At 37.6% G+C, this 23,660-nt stretch overlaps 1 protein-coding gene across 4 annotated transcripts in view; it reads right to left on the bottom strand.

Moving 5' to 3' along the window:
• Positions 1-2,614: 2,614 nt before the first annotated feature.
• The window catches only part of CWF19L2 (CWF19 like cell cycle control factor 2), a 74,963-nt gene continuing 53,917 nt past the window's right edge, over positions 2,615-23,660 (bottom strand). For all 4 annotated transcript variants that reach the window (XM_061457781.1, XM_061457784.1, XM_061457782.1 and 1 more), the window contains 6 exons: positions 13,627-13,839; positions 11,786-11,902; positions 8,393-8,548; positions 6,964-7,044; positions 4,007-4,108; positions 2,615-3,224 (listed from right to left, as the gene is read on the bottom strand). In XM_061457781.1, the coding sequence (XP_061313765.1) occupies positions 3,084-3,224; positions 4,007-4,108; positions 6,964-7,044; positions 8,393-8,548; positions 11,786-11,902; positions 13,627-13,839 (810 nt within the window). In that variant the 3' untranslated portion in view covers positions 2,615-3,083. The remainder of the gene's footprint in view (positions 3,225-4,006; positions 4,109-6,963; positions 7,045-8,392; positions 8,549-11,785; positions 11,903-13,626; positions 13,840-23,660) is intronic.

The following is a 23,660-nucleotide window of genomic DNA, read 5'->3' as shown; positions in this document are numbered from 1 at the left end:
AGAAATTTCAGCTGAAGACAGAACCCTTTAAGGGACCCATTAAAATATTTCTTCTTTCATAGATTGCAAGAGATTTGTGATCTCTTGCCATTAGAGTTTCTGTTTATTTTAACTTATTTTCCAATCAAAACTTGTATGAAATTTAAACCAAGTTACTTTAACTCAATATGTAAAATCCCACTAAATCACATTTGATTACGACTCCGGGAATAATGCATTGTTTAGATTCATGACCAATCTGAGAATAACCAGCCGAAATAAACCTAAGATTGAATGTTGCTATTTCCATTTTATAGCAAAGGAACAAAAATCCACATTGTTCTCTGCCAGGTATTTTAACAAGTACAAAGCAACAATCCAACATTGTTACACCAAAACTGCACTAAATGCAGCACCTCAGAGTCTTATGTCAAAGGAAAACACAAAAGAAGACAAAAGCAGGTGGAGTTATGTACAAAGGGTAAGAGCTTTAAACTATAAGAGGGTAGATTTAGATTAGATATTAGGAAGTTCTTTACTGTGAGGGTGGTGAGACACTGGCACAAGTTGCCCAGAGAAGCTGTGGCTGCCCCATCCCTGGCAGTGTTCAAGGCTAGGCTGGACAGGTCTTTGAGTAACCTGGCCTAGTGGGAGGTGTCCCTGCCTGTGGCAGCAGGGCTGGAACTGGTTGGGCTCTAAGGTCCCTTCCAACCCAAACCATTCTATGACTCTACTATAAATGAGAGCTACCTGTCTGAAGAACACCAGCAACTAGCAGAACGTCTTACTTTAAGAATATAATAAAGATACGGTGGCAGCTTTTGCACTTACTTAATTTTTTAGCTAATGTAGTGGTGTTTCCTTTAATTTAAGCAAAAATAACAACTTCAAAATGTGGGTCCTTAATATGAAAACAACTGCCTCATGCTTCAAGCAGTTTTTTACAGCAATCACATGAGCCTTGGGAATATGAGATTGAACAGTACAGCCTGAGAAAAAGCAAACAAGAAAGTGAACATCTCACAGGAGCCTGTTTAGCTCATTTTCCCCAAGAAAAACCCAGGCTGGGAATCTTCAAGTTATCAGGGCCTGAGGCAGATGACCCACTTGACTATAGCATCCATCCTGGTTCTCTCTAGAGAACCTGATGGCAAACATAATTGACTAAAATGCTCTGGAGTCTAAGTTCCTACTCAGACCTCACCCAGGCCTTGATGGACCAGCAGTAATGGTGCTACGCTGGTGCAGTAGCACACCCTCCCTGAAACCGGTGCCAGACTCAGCAGCTACTATTTCACGTCCTATTTGCTCTGTAGTTTCCCCAGTAGCCTAAGGAAGATCAAAACTTACTGGAGAACAGTAGAACTGGCCCTTTTATCCACGGCTTGTTGGTAAAAAATAGTATAAATCAGATATTAAATCACTGATATTATCATGATAGCTTATTTTTGAGTTATTTCTCTTGCACTGACACAAGTTTACAAAGCATCTTACAAAAGATGCTACAGAAAACAATTCACAGCATGGTAGATTTCTATCTCTACCAGACTTATTTGCCAAAAATGGAGAGAAAAAAAGAAGAAAAAAGAAAGTACTGTCTCTTCAGGAAAGTTGTAAAAGGGACTAGAAATGAACACTTATTGAACCACGTAATATTTAGTGTTCCACTTCTTAATCTGAGCAGTTTGCAGTAGTTAACAGCTGTACAGAGCAATGGTTCATCAGGATGCACATTGAGACACTTACACAATTTCTTAACTTCTCCTATGCTACAGGCCTGCCACTTGCCATCTGGAGGCTCTCCCTGTAGCACTGCAGTGCTTTGTTCTCAAGTCTGCACCCTTTCCCTTATGCACTGGGAGGACACTGTGGCAATGTTTTCATCTGTGTCCTTCTGTCCTTGTCCTTTTCTCCCAGCTCTGCACCTGCAAAGCCTGAAGCTGCTATGTCTGGTTTCCCAAGGAAGTGATTAACACTGATGCAAGAAATCATCCTTCTTACCCTCATGCTTCTCTACCCCCATTTGCTAACTTTTAGACAGAAGAAAAAGAAAAGCCTAGTGAATAACACGGTAGACAGTAGTCCCTTAACAATGGACAGGCATTTCCCAGTGATATCCATGCAGAAAGCTTAACAATCAATTAACAGGCAACTCTTGCCTTTGATGAAAGACTGCTCCAATCAGTGCTAAGAGCATCACAAACAGGAACAGTCAGCAGAGAGTTTGAGCAGGTCCTGATGAAAACAATATAGTTATTGGAAAAGTATTATGGTGGACCACCTGCCACACTGGAGGGGAAGCCTGGGGGAGAAGAGTCACCTGGGGAAATCCCTGGGATTATTTTCTTTGCAGGACATCGGAGAGTTTTCCATTAATGTTCTTCCACTCTCTTTTTTTTATTTTTTATTGTCATCAAAAATAAATGTTACCATTAAAGCTGTCATTTGCCACAATTAGGGACTGTCTTATCATCCTCTGAGCAACAGACAAGCTTGAAAAATACTACTTCATATTGAAAGTACAAAATACTGCATTCATTCTTGTCCAGGGGGCAGCAGCAGGTATATCAACCGCATCCTATGTGAATGTATTACTCCAATGACCTCAACTTAAAGAATACAAGGACTCAAAATCAAAAAAAGTGTTTCTGTTCAGCTTCATTCTGCAACAATGTATTTGTATGAATCAAAATATTTGTAAAATATACACCATTTTCTACAAAAGGACATTGATAATTGAGCACTGGCTCTATGCTGAATACAATATAGAAAAGAAAAACGTCGCCTCAAAGATTGTAAAACTCCAAAACCAGAATCTTCCTTCTGGCCACATGGATTTTATTCTTTTGGCTCAGCTAAAAAATGAAAAACTAAAACCACTGTACAATTCTGGTTTGTCAGGCTTGCAGGTTCATGAGACCCACAGTGTCCAGTGTCCAAATCAGGAACAGGTAATCAGCAGTTAAACAATATCCTGTTTTAAAATATATTAGCAATACATAACACACTGGTGTTATTCTTAACATATGTTAACATATGTTATTCTTAACATATAATTCGTAACATTTATGGCTTATATACAGTCCTTGACTGCAGGGATGCATTCATTCTTTCTTCTTGGTAAAGTCATATGGTTTCCACCACTGTGCAAACTGCAACACCTTCTTGCTCTGATCCTCAAAGTTCTGTCTGACTCCTTTTCTCCAGAGCCGTGGCTCCAAGTCCAACATGCCACCAATAATTTCCTTCACAAGTAGAAGAAAGAGAATGATAAATACAAAATTAGCATATTACTTAATGCTATTTTACCATTGAGTAAAGAAATATGAGTTTTCAAAATGTGAGATTATTTTTCATTGTTTTCTTCATGTGCTGGTTATTATAAATCGAAATTCTGAAAAAAATACCTATTAAAATATTAGGACTGTAGTTGTTAGACAGTTGTCTCAGCAAAACTCTTGTAAGTAGAGCAGAGCAATGCACTGAATAAATATCCTAACATTGCAAGACTGCTAATGTATTAGTACAGTTGTAAGAAAAGTTCAGAAAAAAGCTGCCCACTTTGCTCTTAACTCTTGAAGTTATATTTCCCCCCAATTACTCTTCATGTTTTTGCAATATTAATTCTGTCAATAAATTACTGCTGTGACATAATAAAGGAAGAATTTATTGCAACTCTTCTTGTATATACTATACTCTCTATACCACGTGGAGTAATTTAACCACACAAATATTTTACTAGGAGCTGTCCATGAGTCTATGTGTGTAGGCACCCTAATTCAGACAAGCAGGAACCAGCTCATGAGAACACTATGGCCACAAAAACTCTTAAACAGATGCGAGTATTTTCCATTTATCAGATTACTCCTTTACTCATCAATGAGCAAAGTTATAACGACTTAACAAGAAAAGCCAGCTAATGAACTAGGATAAGATATGTCAAAGTGACTGTTCTGGCAGCATCTGCTTTAACTAAAGTTAACAAAACAGAGTATAATTGGTAAATTGATCTTCTACATGACAATACCTTTCCAAAGTAATGAGGGAAACTATGTTGATCTTCAATGACATGAGCAAATCCTCCTTGAAGACCAAAGTCCACAGAGAAGTATGGTAAACCTTTAGGAACCTATACATGCAAAACCACATTTTTAGACACTTGAAGATTGTAAATATTTAGTTAACCCCCACAGCTCAATGAATTTGAAAGTGGTTTTACAGTATCACATTTTCTTTTAAAACATCTTTCAAACAAAGGACATGTAATATAAAATTGCAAGAGAGAAACAAAAACCAAGCAGGTAAGGGGAAAGAACACACAGAAACTAGGTGAAAAGGCACTAAACTGAGAAGATGATTACAAGGTGGCAAAACCTCCAGAGGCCACCACTGCGGCACCAGGTAAGAGACAGGGAAGGACCAGATAGCAGCATGCACACTGAGTAAATGCCTTCCTGACTTCACACTCCTATAATGAATGGGTTGAATAGAAATTTTAAGACAACCACCAGCAAGTTGCATTTATTAAAGTGTTCTGTGATAACAGGAAATATTTACCCAGGGGAAGCACTGACACTCAGGGAAGGGAAAACACCACTACATGACTGGAAGTTATCATTAACTGGCCAAATAAGATAATTCAATAATTCAGTAGGTCTACAGAGGAGATGCTGGTTATCCTGCCACAACAAAAGACCCTTCAGTCTGACAGAGTGAGAAGTGGATTCGTTTATTGCTACATATTTTAAGTAATTCCTGCTTTTCACTGCAACATTATTTTCCACTCTTTTACTTGTTAAGGATGTTCCCAATAAGATTTACAAAGTCACAAGTTCATAACCAATTCCTCTGCTACAGTCCAATTTTCAAAAGACATGTTCGATATACTGCTTGAAAATTCACTCTAAAAATAATTCAGATTTAACACAGAGGGGCGATGTAGCAAGGCAAGAAACATAAAACACTTTAAATGAACTAAAAAAGAATCATAAATAAGGAAAAATGGGTCAGCAGCTGACACCTTAAGAAATATGTCAGCTTTATCTGTGTCTAGCAGTGTCAGGTCTGGCTGGGATAGTTCATTTTCGTCATAGCAGCCCATATGGCGCTGAGATTTGGACTGGTGACTAAACCAGTGTTGATAACTTGCCAGTGTTGTGGCTGTCACTGAACAATGCTTGCTGCCAGGTCAGCTCTCCTGGCTGTGTCCCCTCTCCCAGCCCATTGCCCAGTTCCCTTACTGCAGGGAGGAGAGGGAGAAGCAGAGGGACTTGATGCTGTGCAAGGGTCCAATGCTTAGACTCTGCTTCTGGACACCACAGTCTCAATTTCTGCACACAATCCACCCATTAGATGACATCTCAGCCTTGTCTGACCCTTCTTCTATGCACCCCCATATCCTAATACAACTATCCAAACTTCCCAAACCTTATCTCCGTCACTTAAGCTATACTCATATCTTCCTGAAGGCTACAGGGATTTCTTTTACCCTAAAAAAATGTTAAAATCACACAAATGTATAACAATTTACACTCAGATGCATTTAAAGATGCAATTTAAAGAAACTGTCGCATCTTAATCTTCATGTGGTTTACCACCAAATGGCAATGCAGTAGTCACATTATGTATAGCTAAGAAACTTCTAGAAATCAAACGTTTTGATGCCCTACTATGTGCCAAAAAATTATACCTTATTTTGTGACAGATGTTGGCTTTCCCTGTTTTGAAACACCAATGAGAAAAAGATACTCAAACCTTACTATTTTATGTTTACATCCACCTTAAGTTTAAAGTGTTCCCTAAGTCCTTGCTACATATTAACTGAATTCCTTGTTGTCTGCACCCAATAGAGCTAGAGAACAATTAAGTACTATCTTCTTTAAAACAACCTCCTATATACAGAAAGCTACTATCACATCCCATTTCAGTCTTTTCTTTCCTAGTCTGCACTAACCCCTAAACCAGCTTCTTCAGTTTATAACCTCTACTCTCCTTCTTTAACCGTCTTAAAATACTGAGCCCAAAACCACACCTGAATTTTCCAGCTGAAGCCTCACCACTTTGAACAAGGTGACCCATAACTGACTCCCATTACATTTCTATGACATTCAGCTGATGTGGCAGAAGAAATTGTCTTTTTGCTGCATTTGCTACCACTGTCAGTTTAGTTCAGGACTCACCACAGTATGCAAAACCCCTCCTGTTATACAGTCACTATGTAGTAATACTATACAGCCACCCAATCCCTTACCCTTTAGCATCTAGTCTCCCTCTTTGTCATACTAAGCTTCACGTCTCATAGCTAAACCCATCTCCTCTTTCTTCTAAGCTAGGATTTCTTAGTGCAAAGGTGCTGTATTTACTAAAAGACTCTTTCAAAAATTAAGTATTATTGCTACATAGTAGTAAACTATTTGTGGTAAAGCCTACATACCACACATCTTTCACTTTAGTGTTAAAAATACGGAACAGTTTCAGCACTAGACCTTTAACATTTGCATATACATAGATGTTTCAGTTTAGTATCCCGGAGACAGAGCTCTGTTCTCTTGTTTTAGAAAAAAAAGACTCATAATGCTATTTATACTTTTGCTTCTTAGACTTAGCAACACAAAAGGCTGTTTTAGGTCAATGAAAAAGATACATCAATGGGGTGCTTTTTTTTCAGGAAAGTAATTTGCAGATCTTTGATCTACCTTAATTCTTAATCAAGAAAATTATGCTGGTACAAGTCCTCAAAGTGCCAGCTTTGTTCCTAACCAATGCTTGCAGCTCGGTCCATCAACTGTTGAAATGAATGGGATTATTTTCCCTAATGTCAGTTAGGAGTTCAGTCAGACTCTTAATTCTCATCATACCTATGCTATCTCCTGATGCACTAATTTAATTGTGTTCCCTTTCTTCTCTCTTTGAAACAGTTAACAATGAAAAAAGATTAAAAGAATTTGCTGAGAAATTCAGTGTTCAATACATTTCTTTACTTACAGATTTCCGAATGTCTTTTGAAGAAAGATCAATTAACTTCTTGTTCATGGACCACTCCTCATCAGATTCCATTATAGCTTTCTGTAAAATCATTTTATCTAAATGTGAAAATAGTCCTTTATACAGCAAGCAAAGAACTAACTTCTTGATGTAGTCAAGTCCTTTGCACTGCAAGTACCAATTATCTCTTAACAAAGTAACTTTATTTCTGGAAACCTTTCTAATTTCCACAACTTAAAAAGGCATCATATAGTATCTTCAAACTCACTTAATTCTGCTCCTTTTTTTTTCCTGAAAATTAACTCTTGCCTGACATAAATTATTTCCAAAAAGTTCCAACTAAAAGGTCACATTCTCTTTTTTCTAAGCTCATACAAATCCTCCTGTGAATTCATTACACAATATTAGCCTTTTTTATTTTCCTTTTTTAAATACCAAAAGGAGAATCCAGCTTAGAAGCCTGCACTTAAAAACCTTCAAAGTCTGCCTCTGTATTCTCCATAGTATGGGAAGTGGGTTTAGTGTAGCTATCTTTTAAATTTCATTTTCTCTGTATTTTAATGGTGGACACTTCTGAAATAAAATTTTACACAAATGGAATTGGATTAAGTCTTGTACTTTGTCCTTCCTTTAGGAAAACAAGAGTTTTACCAGTGCTTGAAGCATAGCAATGACATCTACCAGCTGGAGGGTTTCAAATATGGTAAAAGTTACTACACTGCTGTTCATACTGACCGCTCCACTTCATCAAAAATCACATCATTTCCAGAAAACAAAAATAATATTTCAAAGAACCAGTAAAATAATTTACTTATAAAAGGCTAATCAGGATCCAGCTGCTGAAAGCCAATAGGCCTCAGTTCCAGCAAAAGCTTTCATGTAACCTTTCCCTACAGAGTCAGGGGCAAGAGACCAGAAAAACTTTAGAAAAGATATCTACCATGCTGTTTAATGGTCACTGGAGACCTAAGACACATGTAACACGTGGGCTTACTGAAATCAAATGAGGGTGGAACATTATATATTGGTATTTCTTAAAACAGTCGTCATCATTTTCTCATTTTATGCTTGCCTAGGCACATGTATGGTGGTTTTAGTTTATATTACAGGACTTGAGTGAGAAGTACTGCAATGCTTACAACACCTCAAGAAACTACTATCCTCTCATCTTCCTCACCTATTTGTCTGTGCAGTCAGACTGGAGACAACTGCACAGAAACATACAGCTCTTCCACTGACTAAGTGAAAAACTTGGGAAACAGAATCACCTCACAGGGCTTGTTTTAAGATCAAGAAATGGGATCTATCTTTTCAGATAGAAAGAATCTATCTTTTCAAAAAAAGTATTTGAATATCAAAAAGTTTTCCAGAAATAGATGAATTATGATACATACATTCAGATGACCTAAGAAAAAATGTTTGCACATACCTTGAAGTAGATTGGAGCCATATCTCCTACTTCTTTTGGAAGAGGAATGCATTCATATACCATGTGATACCGTTTCTTCAGACTCAGGTTTGTTTCTAGGAACACACAGTCCAAGTCTTTAGCTTCAAACATCTTCACCAATGCATTTCGGAACATCTGTTTAAAGAAGAAAAAAAAATCATTTGAATTAACTTTTCAAAGCTTTCAGGTATAATATTTTATATTAATTCATAGACTCATAGAATGGTTTGGGTTGGGAGTGGCCTTAAAGATCACCTAGTTCTATCCCTCCTGCCATGGGCAGGGACACCTTCCATTAGAGCAGGTTGTTCAAAGCCCCGTCCAACCTGGCCATGAACACTGCCAGGGACAGGGCAGCCACAGCTTCTCTGGGAAACCTCACAGTAAAAAAATTGGTAATATCTAAATATACCCTCTGCTAGTTTTAAGCCATTCCCCCTGATCTGGGTTCAGCAGTACCAGTCATTTTTTCTTCTTCTTAGTAGCTGGTGCAGCGCTGTGGTTTTGACTTTCGGCCTGGGAACAGAGCTGATAACACCGATGTTTTTAGTTACTGCTCAAATGTTTAGACTGGGCATAGGACTTTGTGAGGCTCATGCTCTGCCAGGGAGGAGGGGAAGCCAGGAGGAAGCAGAGACAGGACACCTGACCCAAGCTAGCCAAAGAGGTTTTCCATACCACAGCACATCATGCCCGGGGAGGAAACTGGGAGTTACCCGGAAGGGCACTCTCTTCTCGGTCGGGTTCGTTTTGGCAGGTGGTATCTTATTCTCTTCCCTTGTTATTTCCCTTATCATTATTATCATTGGTGGCAGCAGCAGTGGTTTGTGTTATACCTTAGTTACTGGACGGTTCTTATCTCAACCCGTGGGAGTTACATTCTTTCCATTCTCCTCCCCATCCCTCCAGGAACTGGGGCAGGGGGGAGGAAAGAAAGAGTAGGAGGAGTAGAAACTGTGTGGCTGACTGGGTTTAAACCATGACACCCATTGTCCTATCACTACATGCCTTTGTAAAAGCTCCCCTTAGGTACTGCAAGGCTATCCTAAGATCTCTCTGAAGCCTTCTCCAGGCTGAACAACCCCTCTCAACCTCTCTTCACAGCAGAGAGGTCATTTAAGCTCTCCAAAGCCCTTGTGCCGTGAATTTTTCCTCACAAATAAGGTGCTCTATGCTGTGATAAGAAAACACTACCACCATCCACCTAACACAACTGATGAAACACAGCTGGAAGATACTGCCTAGTTCATATATCACTGTACCACAACTAACATAAGACTTAACTGCACAAAGTGACAGACAACTCTGAATTAATATCTCTGGGGCCCCTCAAACCTGGCCCCCAGAACTCTACGTCTGAAATACAAGGAAGCGAACACCTGTGGTGAGATAAGAGAAATAATAAACCAAATGCTGGGAAAGACAGTTGCTACCCTGTAATATCAACTGAAATTCAAAGCCATTGAAATGCCTAGAATATCTGCAGATGTTAGCTAACGTTTCCCAGATTGCATTTTGCTGTTTTTAAAAAAAATCGCACTTTCCTCCAAATTCTGAGTGGGCCAAATGGAAACAACAAAATCATTCATAGGAGCAAATATGAGTGTTTGGATCATGCTCAGATGCACACACTGATACATGTAACAGTTCAGTCAATACAGAATATGTAAAGATTTATCTTTTCATATTAAAAATTTACATGCATATTTACTTTGGCAAGTGAGCACAAGTCTAAACCACACAAATGTTACATTCAAGCGCTTGAAGGCACACAATATATAGGAACCCTTCTTGCTTTATTCCAACCTATCTTAAAAAAAATCCCAGCAAAAATAGTTAGCTAAAAGATCTGCTCAATACAACATTTTATATTTGAAGTGTGATAATTTTTTCCCCTCAACAGCAATATCAAATATGGCTCTGGCATCAGAATGTTAATTCGTCACTGAATAACTGTATGCTTATAGTCTGCCTGAATGCTAAAGCCTTCCAGACTCCTCCTACTGAAATAAATATAAGCAAAAAAAAAAAAAGAAAAAAAAGAAATTTGTGTCCATCAGCTTCCAAATTATTCTGTTGCAAAGAAATGCTTAAACTGTCACAGCATCAATGGATACTGGTTGTACCAACTAGCTGCATTTTTTAGCAAGGAAAAGACTAGTGCTGAATACAGAAACTGCATTTGCTTATCTTTTCTTTATGCTATTTTCTTTCTCATACAGATTTATAAAAACTATCATTTATTTACTTAAAAGAAGTTGGGATAAATAGAAGCTGTAGATAAAACATATTCATCACTTTTTCCCATGCTCTGTTGCTCCTCTTGATCCCACTTGTTGGACTTAACTTGCTTCTTATCCAACTTTCTTAGACATTTCTGTCATATACAAAAGTATTCCTCTCCCCTCCTGCTTGGGTGAAGCATAATTTACTAGGAAACAATGGATAAAAATTACATCTGCCATGAGAATTAATGTGGGGAACAAACCTGGAAAGTCAGAGAATCCATCTGCCAGTCCTGAGGCAAGACCAACATTACTTAAATAATTTCAAACTCAAGAATTACTCTGTTTTTTAATCTAAGCAACTGCAACCAACAACATCTTTCTGTAGTCTGAAGTAGTCTCCAACATTTTGATATAAAAGGTTGCAAGTTGTTTTCCCCTTGCAATAATTCTGATTGGGGGAAAAGAAGATTGACAATCACAATCTCCTAGGCAGAAGTTTGTTACATGCCTCCCTTGATTTTCCTCAATAATTTCAAACTGCCTTCATAAGAGAGTTTGAAAGCATGACCCATCATTCTTGGCACTTCATTCTAAGATTTCTTTTCAAAAAAGTTAGGACAATCTCACTGATTTGAAGAAGAATTAGAGTTTTTTCTCAACTGACATCCAGCCAAACCCAAGATTAGCTTAAAAAGCCTGAAGCTTCATAAACAAAAGACCTCCAACTTGTGTTACATTATAAGTGATCTTTCTGTCCTGATAATCCTTTTCCCAAGGAAATATTAACTGTGAAGCCAGTTATTCCACTTTCTGTAAGGGAACAGCTCTATCTACATCATCTCTGGTAGATATTCCTCTAACCTGGTTTCAAAGGCCTCCAGTGACAGAGGTTCTGCAGCATGCCAGGGAACTTTTTATAGTGTTTATAAATGGGAACTTCTGTGTTTACCCTGTGTCTTCCCTTTTCAGTATCTGTCCACTAATTTCCATCCATAATGCAAGAATGGAATTCAAGAAGAGTGGAATTCAAGAGGAGCTGCCAGGCTGGAATTTGTTAAAATAGATGCTGATGACAAGTCTATTATTATTTAAAATAACATTATTTTACAAAACTGTTAGAACATGAGACAGTTTCTGAGCTCACCTGGATTTCATCCCAGATGTCTTCATCCAAAAGAGTGGCTGCAGTATGGTGCTGTAGAGGGGCTATCAGGCAGTGACCTTCAGTAAGGGACTGGTTGCTTGGCAGAGACAAGTATACCTATGAAAAGTGAACAAAAACTGAAGTGTTCATTTCTCTAGCATAAAAACCTTCCCATTGCTGAGGTACATCATTTGCTAAATTCAAACCAATAGAAGTTATTACCTTCTAATTATAACATGGTATTAGTAATTTCAGTGTTTTTAAAAAGATCCAATCATCCTTCAGTAGCTCCAGTGAACTAGTAGTATCCAGAGGCAACACCAAGGCAGTAATATCAGCCCCACAGACCAACTGGTATCCTAACTATTATGAAATCATACTGTTTAATCCACTACAATAATTTCTGAATTTAGATGAACATCTGATGTATTTTTAATGAAATACATACACACAGATATAGCTGTGTTGTGGTTTAACCTGGCAGGCAGCTGAACACCACACAGCTACCATTTACTCACTCTCCCCCGCAACCAGAGGGATAGGGGATAAAACCTAGAAAAAAGTAGAAGTTTTGGGATGAAATAAAGTCAGTTTGATGGTACAGAAAAGAAAGGGAATACAAATTAATGTGATGATGATAATAATAGTATTAGAATACACAAAACAAGTGATGCACAATGCAACTGCTCACCACCTGCTGACCGATGCACAGCCAACTCCCAGCCCTTGGCCAGTTCTCCCCCCCAGATTTTATACTGAGCATGATGTCATATGATATGTGATAGCCCTTTGGGCACTGGAGGTCAGCTGTCCTACCTGTGCTCCCTCCCAAGTTCTCGTGCTCCTCCAGCCTGCCTGGCAGGGCAGTGTGAGAAGCTGAAGAGTCCCTGAGCACTGCTTAGCAACCACTGGTGTGTTATCAACATAATTCTCAGCCTAAATCCAAACCACAGCACTGAACCAGCTACTAAGAAGAAAATTAACTCTATCACAGCCAAAATCAGGACACTCTGTATATATAGATATAGATATTAGATATATAAATACATATAAATACACAAATTAGTGGTAGAATTGGCAGTCCTGGGGTAAAGGTTGGACTTGATGATCTTAAAGGTCTTTTCCAACCTAGTTGGTTCTATAATTATACATACACACATACATAGAGACAGATATACATCTATACACATTATACATATCATCTATCTATATAGAAATACAAATGCAGTGCATTATAATATGTATTTATGCATTCAATTTCTTGGCCTATAAAAAGTCAAATGAAAAACATCAATGATAAAGGAAAATTTTGGAGAAACAAAGACAAAAAAACCTACACTGAAGCATTTCAGATGTTGTAAATCCAAATTCTTATGGAACTTTTAAAAGCATTCACAGAAACAGGAAGGTTCCCCAAAGCAAACTTCTGTTTCAATGGATTTTAGGCTTAAAAATTGAATTCTCCACTTAATTTTCTCTGATATCATTAAGATACAGTTCTTCACCAGCTCAAATTTCCTCCAGTGCAGTGTGATTTAGTCTCCCACAAATCCACCTACAGTTTAATCTCTGAACTCAGATCTTTCATTATTGCTCCTGTCTTCCACAGATCCACAAGTGTGAAGTTCTGATATCAAAGATTACCTTTAGAATTCATGACAGATTTATATCTTTTTCTCCCTCACCCTTAAGGAATTTGTGAAATCAACTGGAAGGGCAAGGAAAAGAAGGTGAGGAAAAATAAATCATTTCATTCTTAACCTTAGGCACGCCAGCACCAACATTACCTTCCTTTATTTCTTTTTTATTTTTACATTTGTGCTAAATTGCTATTTTCTTACCTTTGTGCCAATTGCAACAATAAGATGTTTAGAAAGTTCATTACTATCGTAGCAGTATGGGCACTTTTCCATGCGTGCAGCAAGCTGCTGGTGCTCACGTATTGCTTTTCTTCTTTGTATTTCTTCCTCTTCCCCACTGCGCACTCTTTTGGCTGCTTTGGAAACAAACATGTCATCCAGAGTGTAGTACTCCCTGTCAGTTTTATCCACGAGCTGAAAAGATACACAGAAAAATTACGTGGATATGAAAATAAGCAAGAAAAAATAATTAGCTCTTTGCAGTATCCTTTACTAAGACAAGCATGAAATACGTAAGCAGGATTGCTTCCTTCCATATGGCATCTGTAGCATATGCAGTCATCAGGTATCTCTCCTGAGAGCAGTCATACACAATCTCAGACAGCATACGTATTAAAATATAGATGTCTGACAGCAGTGAGAAAAGTAATTACTATGTTCCATATCAAGTTAAGGGCCAGACATTTCAATATTATCTTGGCATAACTTCAGCTTTAAACAGATGCACCATTTTTTAAATCAGAGATTATCATATATTTTCAGTCTTCCCCCTCCTCCTTCTCTCCTATTACGATTATCACTATCCATTAAATCATCTCTTGTGAAAGAACTAGACCCTGACTCTGCACCTCATTCATATTCTGTGAAAACAGGCCAACAGCTACTCTTACCAAGTGAACAAAACTAAGCCATTTTGTGAAGAAAACATTCTTTGTCTCCAGTATTTAGTCTTTCTTCAATGCACCTGTTGCTACATATGGGTAATGAACACAATTAGCACATTACCAGACACAAGGCTGAATGATCCAAAGGTTTTTTTTGTTAATTGCTACATTTTAATTAATTGTGCCACATTTAAACGATGAAAATACCAGATTTCTTATGATGACAAGCTTGAGAGTCAGTGGTATCTTACAGGATCTTAACAGTGGAAACCTACACGAACTGTCTAAGTCTCACCTGGACAATATTTAGGAAGGATGAAGTCAGTAGACAGGAACTGGAGGAACTGAAGGTGACAGAGGACATTGTAAGAAGGCTTACAGCAATAGCAGCAAGAGATATTGAATAGAAAGCAAGAAAAGTATGGGGGTCACAGGACACACACAAATATCAGTAGATTTCACTAAGCTTCATTAACTCATAGAAAACATATATATGAGTATATATATATATATTGCATTAGGCTTTATCAATCTTTTCTTTCAGCTTTATGAGAAACAAACCCCATGACATTTTGTCTAAATAAAGACTTCACAAGTCATGGTTGCAAAGATTAACTTTTTAAAGGACTTAAGAAAGCATTTCTCCATTTCCTGCTTTGGTTGCTCTACATGACTTTAAAATTATGTCACTAATACCCTAAACATTCAATACATACAGCTAAAGCAAACGCAAAAAGCATTCAGAAGGGCTTTTTTCAGGTTTTTATCCTGAAATGAAATCCCACTGCTGCAATACTTTTATGATATATTTGACTGTAATTTCCCTTGAATAGTTTCAGTAATCTCTTTACTAAAATGATGGGGGGGGGGGAAGCTAGTGCTATACAGATTTCTTGATATTAGAGGTGCTGGTCCTTTAGAGTCTTGGCAGATTCATGTGCGAGTAGTTTTGGTCCAAGAACTGTTAAGGAAATGGCAGAGGAGCCTTCACAGCAAATCCTAATGTATTTTAGAATACTGACCGGGGTAGCTCTAGCAAAGGACTAATGTTAGCTGAAGGCATCTGGAAGACATACTAGCATAATTGAAGCACAGTCTCAAAGTAAAATAAAACCTTCCCAATATCCCAGGCACAGTTTGTGTAGAAAATCTCATTTTTTTTTTTTAAGCAACACCTTATTTTGTAGGACAGATAAGTAACTTCGCCTCTCCAAAACCACAAACAGCTCTTGCTTTTCCTGGATACTGCAATCTTCTAACACAGACCAACAGTTTATTTTGAATATCCTTGGTACTTTCATTAACAAACAACTGAGAAGCAGCCTCCTTAATATTACTTTATGTAGCTATAATACACTTAACTGCTTATGCATTTCCTACTGGAAGCCACTGCAGACTAAAATCAACAGTTCAATAGTTCAACTCCATTCTTGTTCTGTTTTATTGTAATACTGTAATTCTATATTTAAAACAAACAGGATTCCTGAGCTTTAGAAAAAATATTTAGTGGTTTGGGTGCCAAAAATAAAGTCTCTGCTCTCTTGCCATATAAACATAAGAAAGGTAAAATTAGAGCTTTGGTAGAAGAAACACATATAAGACTACCTAGAGAATGGCACCACTTTGTTATTACCAGAAGCAAAGGTTTACTATTTGCTTTGGGTTTGCTTTTGGTTTTTTTTTTTAATAAAAAGTCTGCAAATACACATGAAAGAAGACAGCTGGCAGACTACAAACAAACGAAGGAGTGAAATTCAAAACACCTTGGTTAACAGGACTATCATGTGCAGCACAGAATGTCATTACTATTTTGCTCCACTGGCACTTAGAACTAGTCAGGGAAATTCCTGGTTTGTTACCCATGGCCTCTTTTAAATAATAGTACTTTTCAAAACACTCTAAAGTTTCTCTTACTGTGATGAAATAAGTATTTATCTTATTAAACAGGCTGGATTATGCCTTTCTTCAACACTGGGTAAAATGCTGTATACTATTAGACATTTGGGACAAAACTCAGAATGCTCATCACAAAAGCAGTAAACTTTAATAAAGGAAGTGCTGTCTAAAGACCAGATTTGGTTTCTCATGGTACAGTCATGACCAACAGAAGATCACTACATTTCAAATGGTAATTCAGTAAGACCAAAAAGAAATTATGTTGCTGCTCTTCAGGAGTCATACTGTTCTGCATCGTATTTGACACAATGTGAAAAGATACTCATAATTCATTGACTCGAATTTAAGAATAGGTCAGAAGATCCAATACATGATTTGAGTCCTCTAAGAGTGAGGCTTAAAAAACCAATCTACAAATGCAACAAAAAAAAGGAAAAGGAAAGAAAAACAACCAGCTACTGGCAAAAGCTGGAGTCACCCAAAAGAATGGTGAAAAAGATTCCCCAGATGCACCAGTATTTTCCTAGTGCTTCTTGGAAATCCAATGGTAGTATTTCAGAATTCAAAATTAAAAGTTCTCAAAAGCAAAGGAAAACAGTGGAAAAAAAATAAATAACACATTTACTTCTAATATTACTAAACAGGCTATATACATGAGTGTAATCATCTGCATAAACTGCCCTTCCAATTTAAACTCTTAACTCAGCCTGGATCCCACCTAAGGTATGTGCATCAGGCTACAGAACTCAGTGGAAATTATTTTTCCTAGAAATTCGAAGATGTGTACAAGATTTCTTCATACAGCTATAGTTCATGGCAGTCAGACAACACTGCACTTCTGGTTTAAGATATATGTTGGTCAACAGAATCAGATGAAGCACATTGGGGAAGGAAGTAAAATAAACGTAAGATTATTGGCAGAAGTAAAGAAAGAAGAAAAAGGTAGGCAGCAGTGCAGCATTTGGGGGAGAGAAGCCATAGTAAAGGGACATTTAGAGAAGGAGTATTCACAGATGAGGTTTAGGTTACCTCTACCATAGAGTCTCTACAAGCACAAAAATTATAGATCCTATTGCAATACCAACAAAACCCAGAAGTTAATAGGGAATGCAAGACCGTTCAAGAAAACAACACCCCGGGTTCAAAAACATTAAATAAGTTCTTGAAATAAGCAGGGTCTAAGAAAAACAATAAATAAAAAAAAACAAAAAAGTAATTATTTTAAGCATTTCAACCTGCTTGTGCAATAAAAAAGCCTAGTCATTTATAATCCATGCCCAGTTGGATGTTCTTCAAGTTCCATATCTTTCCTCTGCTGAAGAAAAATGAGGGGTTATTCCTTCCCCCCTTTTTATACCTTTAAGGAGAAGTTTACGAGACTTTTATTCAAGTTGTAGAGTCTAACGCATCAGTGCACAGGGCCATTATACTGCAGTTCTGAGACAAAGAGATCAAGTTACAGATGGTCACCCCATCCCTGAATCTTCATTTCATGCCATGTTTTATCACATCTTTTAGATGATATTAAAAAAGTGTTAAAACAGGAGTGTTAAATTCAGCTCTATTAACAACAGCTATGAAAGGAGTAAGAATTTCATTGCAACTCTCCTATTACCACAGGGTCCTTCCAACATACCTCAAGACAGTTCAGGAATACAGAAACCTAAGAACAGACAAAAATATCACCCAGCAAGAATTGAGTGTTCCTACTGAAATAAGATATGATACGAATGTAACTAAGTGGGAAAATCCACTTACCAATGTCTTCTGTCTTAAAAAAAAAACAACAAAAAAACCACTAATGACATTTAATATGCAATACTGGAATAGTAGCAATGAATATCACTAATACGTTCCTTGTCAGTAGCAATGCAAAAAAGTTGGAGGTTTTTTTAAGGCCATAATTCCTTGATTAAGATTATCCCTTGAATCCTACAAATGCCAAACATCAGTGTGTCAGAACTGAAATAAAACACAATGTAGCGGCTACAATGGCAGACTAGAGAACACTCATCAAGTGCTACTCTAAACATTGACCTTTTTGAAAAGTTATTTGGGAAGAATTCCCTTTCAAAAAATTATATTCTTTTACAGTAAGGTGCCCAGCATATTCTGCCAATTGCATTATTTGGCTATAATGAAATTTCTCAAAAAAAAGTTAAAGGGGAATTGAAAGAACAAGAAGAAAGCATTAGCCAAAAAGCCAGAAGGAAAGCAAATAATCACTTCAAAACTGATTTGTTTCACACATATCATTCTCTATACAAAAGACAGAGCTAGTACAAAACCAAAGATGGAACTATATTAATCTATTAGAGTTGCTGGAAAGCTGCTGTTCTACATCAGCTGAAGCCTCACAGCTGTTATATGTGGAAGCCAATGCATTCTGGAAGTTGTGTATTTAGTTCCCTTATCATGCTTGATATTGCCCAGTATTGCCCTCACTGTATTGCAAGTGCTGCAGAGATCAGAAAGAAGCAAGAAGTCACTTTGATAAATCAGTTTTAAGTTGCTATAGCCTACAAAACATCACTGAATTTTCCTAACACAGGAAATTCAGACATCTATAAAGGCAATGGACCTCGAGTCCTTGTTTCTACCAGACACTGGCCAAAATGAAGAGCTGACCTAAGCTGGTGTACTACTAAGACAGATCATCTCCACAGTCCCCTTGTCTTCTTAACTTTTTTGTTCTGGGCTCATCTGCCACATTCTTCCTTTGTATGCACCCTCTATTTTCTAACTTTCCCTTTTCTTCTGGCAAGCACCAATTCACCAGAGAACACGCAGGTGGCTTCAGGACTCAAAGCGCCAGGCAAAATTAAAAATTACATAGCCTCCTACACCTCAGTGTAATTGTGCAACTGTGAAATTTCCACCATCCATCTGACAGGGACCATATTTTCCACAACCAGGATGCAGTTGTGGTTTAACTAATAGAGACAGCATCACAATTTTGCTTGCTCTGGCCAAGACAGGCCTGAAATACACAAGCATTTAAAGAGCAGTCAGGGAAGGCATCCAAGCTTCTCTCAAGAGCAGATAAAAATCAGCCTTTGGGCTCTCATGTGGACAGATCAAATACAGTGCGATTGTGGCAAAACCCCAGGAAAGGAGAGCGATCTCTAACCATTCAGCACAGGAACCCAGAAAGAGATGAGCATCTGACTATGCATAAATGAGAATGATTTGAGAGAGGGAAAAATTACAATGTTGTATTTGCCAATTAAATCCTTAACATGATAATTACCATGAATAACATGAATATATTACATAAATAATTTAATGATATAACATTTTATTCAAATAATAAGGGGGGGGTGTAATTTTTTTTTTTTCCATTACTGAAGCCATCAGGCACCTTGGCACAGGGCTACCTCCTAAGTGAACCTTGTAGATCTGTGCAAGGCACACTTCAGGGTCAGCCTCATTCTTCTGTCAACACGTGTGCAGATCACTGGAACTGTGTCTCATGGCTGAATTTTAAACCAATTCTGGTTTTCTTATTCCAAAGTAAAATCCCTGGAGTCTTATATATCACTGGATGCCTACACACTCCATCTGAAGTGTGCTGTGTGTTGTATCTCTTCTCTCTCCCTCAGCTGCTATTACTTGCTCTTTTGGTGTGCCCTTTGGAAAGAAAGCCCTACTAAAGAATTTAATATCATTGTAATACTTAAAGGAAACCTCAAGAAACAGAACTCCTAATCATCAGGGATTAGTACAATGTAATAATACCCTGAGTATACTTTTCCCCTCTCTTCAAATTTTCTCTGAAATTTGGGGATGAAACAGGAAATTCCATTATGCACAATTAGCCCAGTAGCAAAACATACCTGCATCTTTCTAGCGTGGGTTATTTTCAGCTTTTTTGTACGTTTACTTTTCTGTTTAATTTCTTATTCCATTTTGTATGCAACTATTGAACTTCTGCTTTTCCTGTTTTCTCGCTAACGCAATCATAGCTGAAGTTACTTCCACATAAGCTAATAAAAGTGCATCTGCTTGGCAAATTTGTGAAAACAAAAAGTCTATAGATTTTATAAAACGTATCAGTTTGGTTTTAAATTGTCATGGCAACACTGACGTCTTCAACTTGAAATGACACTGTTAATATTTGTGGAATGTTGTACTCATAATATATTTTGGGAAGCTGCAATAAAGAAGAATAAACTATTATTTTAGAATATGAACCTGGGCGACATGAATACATCTCATCACATTTAAATTTATTTAGCATTTAGCACCTAGAGTTTACAACAAAAATCACCTCAGAAAAGAGTCTTTCTGATCTCAAATATTATTTGCTTAAGCCAAAACAAGGTAGAATTTTATCATGCTACCTTTATGGTAACTCCAACCTCTGTATGAGCACAGACATCTGAATTTGTAGGTTTCATTCCATAACATTCAGCATATAGGCATTTCCCAAGCCTACCATCACAGTGAAATAAATAATATTTTGAACATATAGTACGAATCCACAAAATGCTTTAAGGCCTATGGCACTGAGAGGTAAACATGATGAATCATGCTGACGAGCAAGGTAGTTCAGGACTACCTTTGAGCAGCCGAAGTCAAGCAACAAATTTAGAGCAGAGTACTGCTCAATGGTTAGGGACCAATCTCCTTTTTGTTTCAGTTATTTGAAATGAAGGCTGTAGATTTTGCTATATTTAGTTATTAGGACAGACAAAACTTTACCTGTAGGTCAATGAAACGTAAGCCAAACAAAACACCTTCAGTCACAGAGTTCTGCTATTAAAGCTCTCATTAGCATTTAACTTTAAAGTTATTCCTGGCCATAACTTTAATGCTTAGAAAAGCCTGTCCAGCACAAATATTAATTTGTAACTTCTCTTGTAATTTTAACACAATTCAGGAAGAATGCCAAATGCTCATGCAGTCATTTGTTACGGGCTGCATCTATACAGTTTCTCCTGTTCCAAGGTTTTCTTTCCTAATCCAGCTGTCACTGCTGTTGATTTATTTCTACATGCAGGAAGAGCTTTAACTTTGTGTCCACACAATATACACAGAAAGGTGTTTTGTGCACTGAACTGAAATGTAGCAGAAGGCAGAACAAGGACTTCAGAATTATTTTTATCTTGGGTTTTCATATTCTTTCACAGCAACAGAGCACTAGAGCTTTGTTAGAGTTTTATCACATTTATTACATACTGTGCTAGAACAGCTTCACCATGTGAAAAAATAAAAAAGGTTTATTACATAATAGGAGCAGCTGCAACATGCTGCATTTTTCACTTTAGTTTCTAAATGTTTCTAGACTATTATTTTGGGTTATGGTGATGGAAATCCAAAGATGGAGAGGGCCTCTTCATCAGGGATTGTAGTGATAGGACAATGGGTAATGGGTTTAAACTTAAACAGGGGAGGTCCATGTTGGATATACGGAAGAAGTTCTTTATTGTAAGGATGGTGAAGCGCTGGAACAGGTTATCCAAAGAAGTGGTAAATGCTCTATCCCTGGCAGTGTTCAAGGCCAGGTTGGACAGAACACTGGGAGATATGCTTTAGGGTGAAGCACCCTTGACCACGACAGCGGAGTAGTAACTAGATGATCTTACGGTCCTTTCCAATCCTAACTTTCTATGATGTAACAGGCAGGTTTGCACAGCAAATAAAAATGATTAAGGCTTAAAACAACCTTCCATTTTACAGCCTTCAAAATCAAAGAAAGGCAACATGCAAATTTGCTTTTTGCAAACTTATACCAGCGTATCTCTTTACTAAATCCATAAATGAAGGTCAGCATTACTAGCATAGTTCTGTATTTTTTCAATGCTTAAATTCATGTTATGGATGACTTCAGAGATTCTTAAATAAAAGCAGTTTATGTACAAAATTTAAATGGCCTGATGAACAACACCAATTAATCTTTCTTGCTTTCTTTTAGTGAAATGTACTCAACAAGAAGAAAAAAAGCCTTAGTAAAATTTATCCGTACAAATAGAAGGTAATTTCTATTGAAGTAATGTTCTAGAAATCAGCATTTGTACACCCACAAGCATCTATTGACATAAGTAAAAGGATTACGTAAGTCTTAACAGCACGAATTTGGGAAAATTGAACTACTTACAACAGTCAAGGGCAGAAGGAATTACAGACAGGGTACTTAAAGCTATCAGTAGTGAAAACCTAAGATTTCACACTCATTCTGTACTCTAAAACTGTCAGGAAAAAAAATACCAGTTTTCAAATATTTTGTTGACTTTTCTTGTATCCTATAGTCATGCTTCTGCAGCACTGATTTCAAGCTGAAGAAAGTAAAAAGTAAAATGCAGTTACTTCAAAAAGGTGGATTTTTTTTTTCTTTAAGCGTAACAGTGAAGTGAAAGAATCAGATTTAAGGCCTGGGTTTTATTCCCCATCCGTTAAAAAGATTAGTGTTGGGCTTTTAATATTTTCTTTAAACAAGGAAAAAAGAAATCTTTTTCACCAGTGAAAATGAAAGATTTGGTGCTTTTTCATGAGTCATGAATTTGACATAATAGCATGCATAGGATGCCTGTTGGAGAGGCTGTATTTCAGACTGTCCAAGAAAACTGACATCCACATCAACATGCTTTGAACAGAAGCCAAAAGTAACAGGACTCAAGAGCGTCAAGTACCACAAGGTTGTGTTAGAACCACAACTAGAAAAAGAACAATGAGCAACAGGGGAATGGTAAATCTGAACTTGCATTTCATATAAATTTAAAACATTGGCTCAAAAGGTAAACAAATAGCTAGGAGGTGGCACAGTGCCTCCATCTGATCTCCTGGAGCTCTTGAGAAAAGGAAATTTTACAAACTGGAAAAAGACTTCTAAGGATAAGAATGGCTTGACCACAACAGAAGTTTAGTCTGTGAAACAGAAAGGGAGTCAGGCATGAGGTAACATTATACAGACCTTCATTGGCCAATACAATTCGACAGAGGTTTCATGGATAGAGATTTTGGGTCTACGTACTGACATTTCCTCCAAGTCCCGTTTAAGAAAATAATTTTTTTTCTGAATTCTATCTTCCTATTTCAATATCCCCAACTTGATACTGTCCTGCACAACATCCTTGTCTCTAAGTTGAAGAGACATGAATGTGATGGATGAACTACCTGCTGGATAAGGAATTGGCTGGAGGGCAACACACAGAGAGCTGTAGTCAAAGGTTCAATGTCCATGTTGAGACCAGTGATCAGTGGTGTTTCTCAGAGATCAGTGTTGGGACTGATCCTGTGGTGCAGCTGACATGCCAATGACACCAAGCTGCGTAGCCTGGTTGATACGCTGGAGGGAAGAGATGTCATCCAGAGGGACCTTGACACTCTGGACAGATGGGCCGATGCCAACTTCATGAAGTTCAACAAAGCCAAACGTAAGGTCCCGCACCTGGGTCGGGGCAATCCCATGCACAGCTACAGTTTAGGCAAAGAATGGATTGAGAGCAGCCCTGC

This window comes from Pezoporus flaviventris, unplaced genomic scaffold, assembly GCF_033815535.1.
Source record: "Pezoporus flaviventris isolate CSIRO_AGI_PZ_B2104156 unplaced genomic scaffold, CSIRO_AGI_Pfla_v1 ptg000025l, whole genome shotgun sequence".
Classification (NCBI taxonomy): domain Eukaryota; kingdom Metazoa; phylum Chordata; class Aves; order Psittaciformes; family Psittacidae; genus Pezoporus; species Pezoporus flaviventris.
Note: the sequence above shows the minus strand (reverse complement) of the source record. Positions and strands in the feature narration are given on the sequence as shown.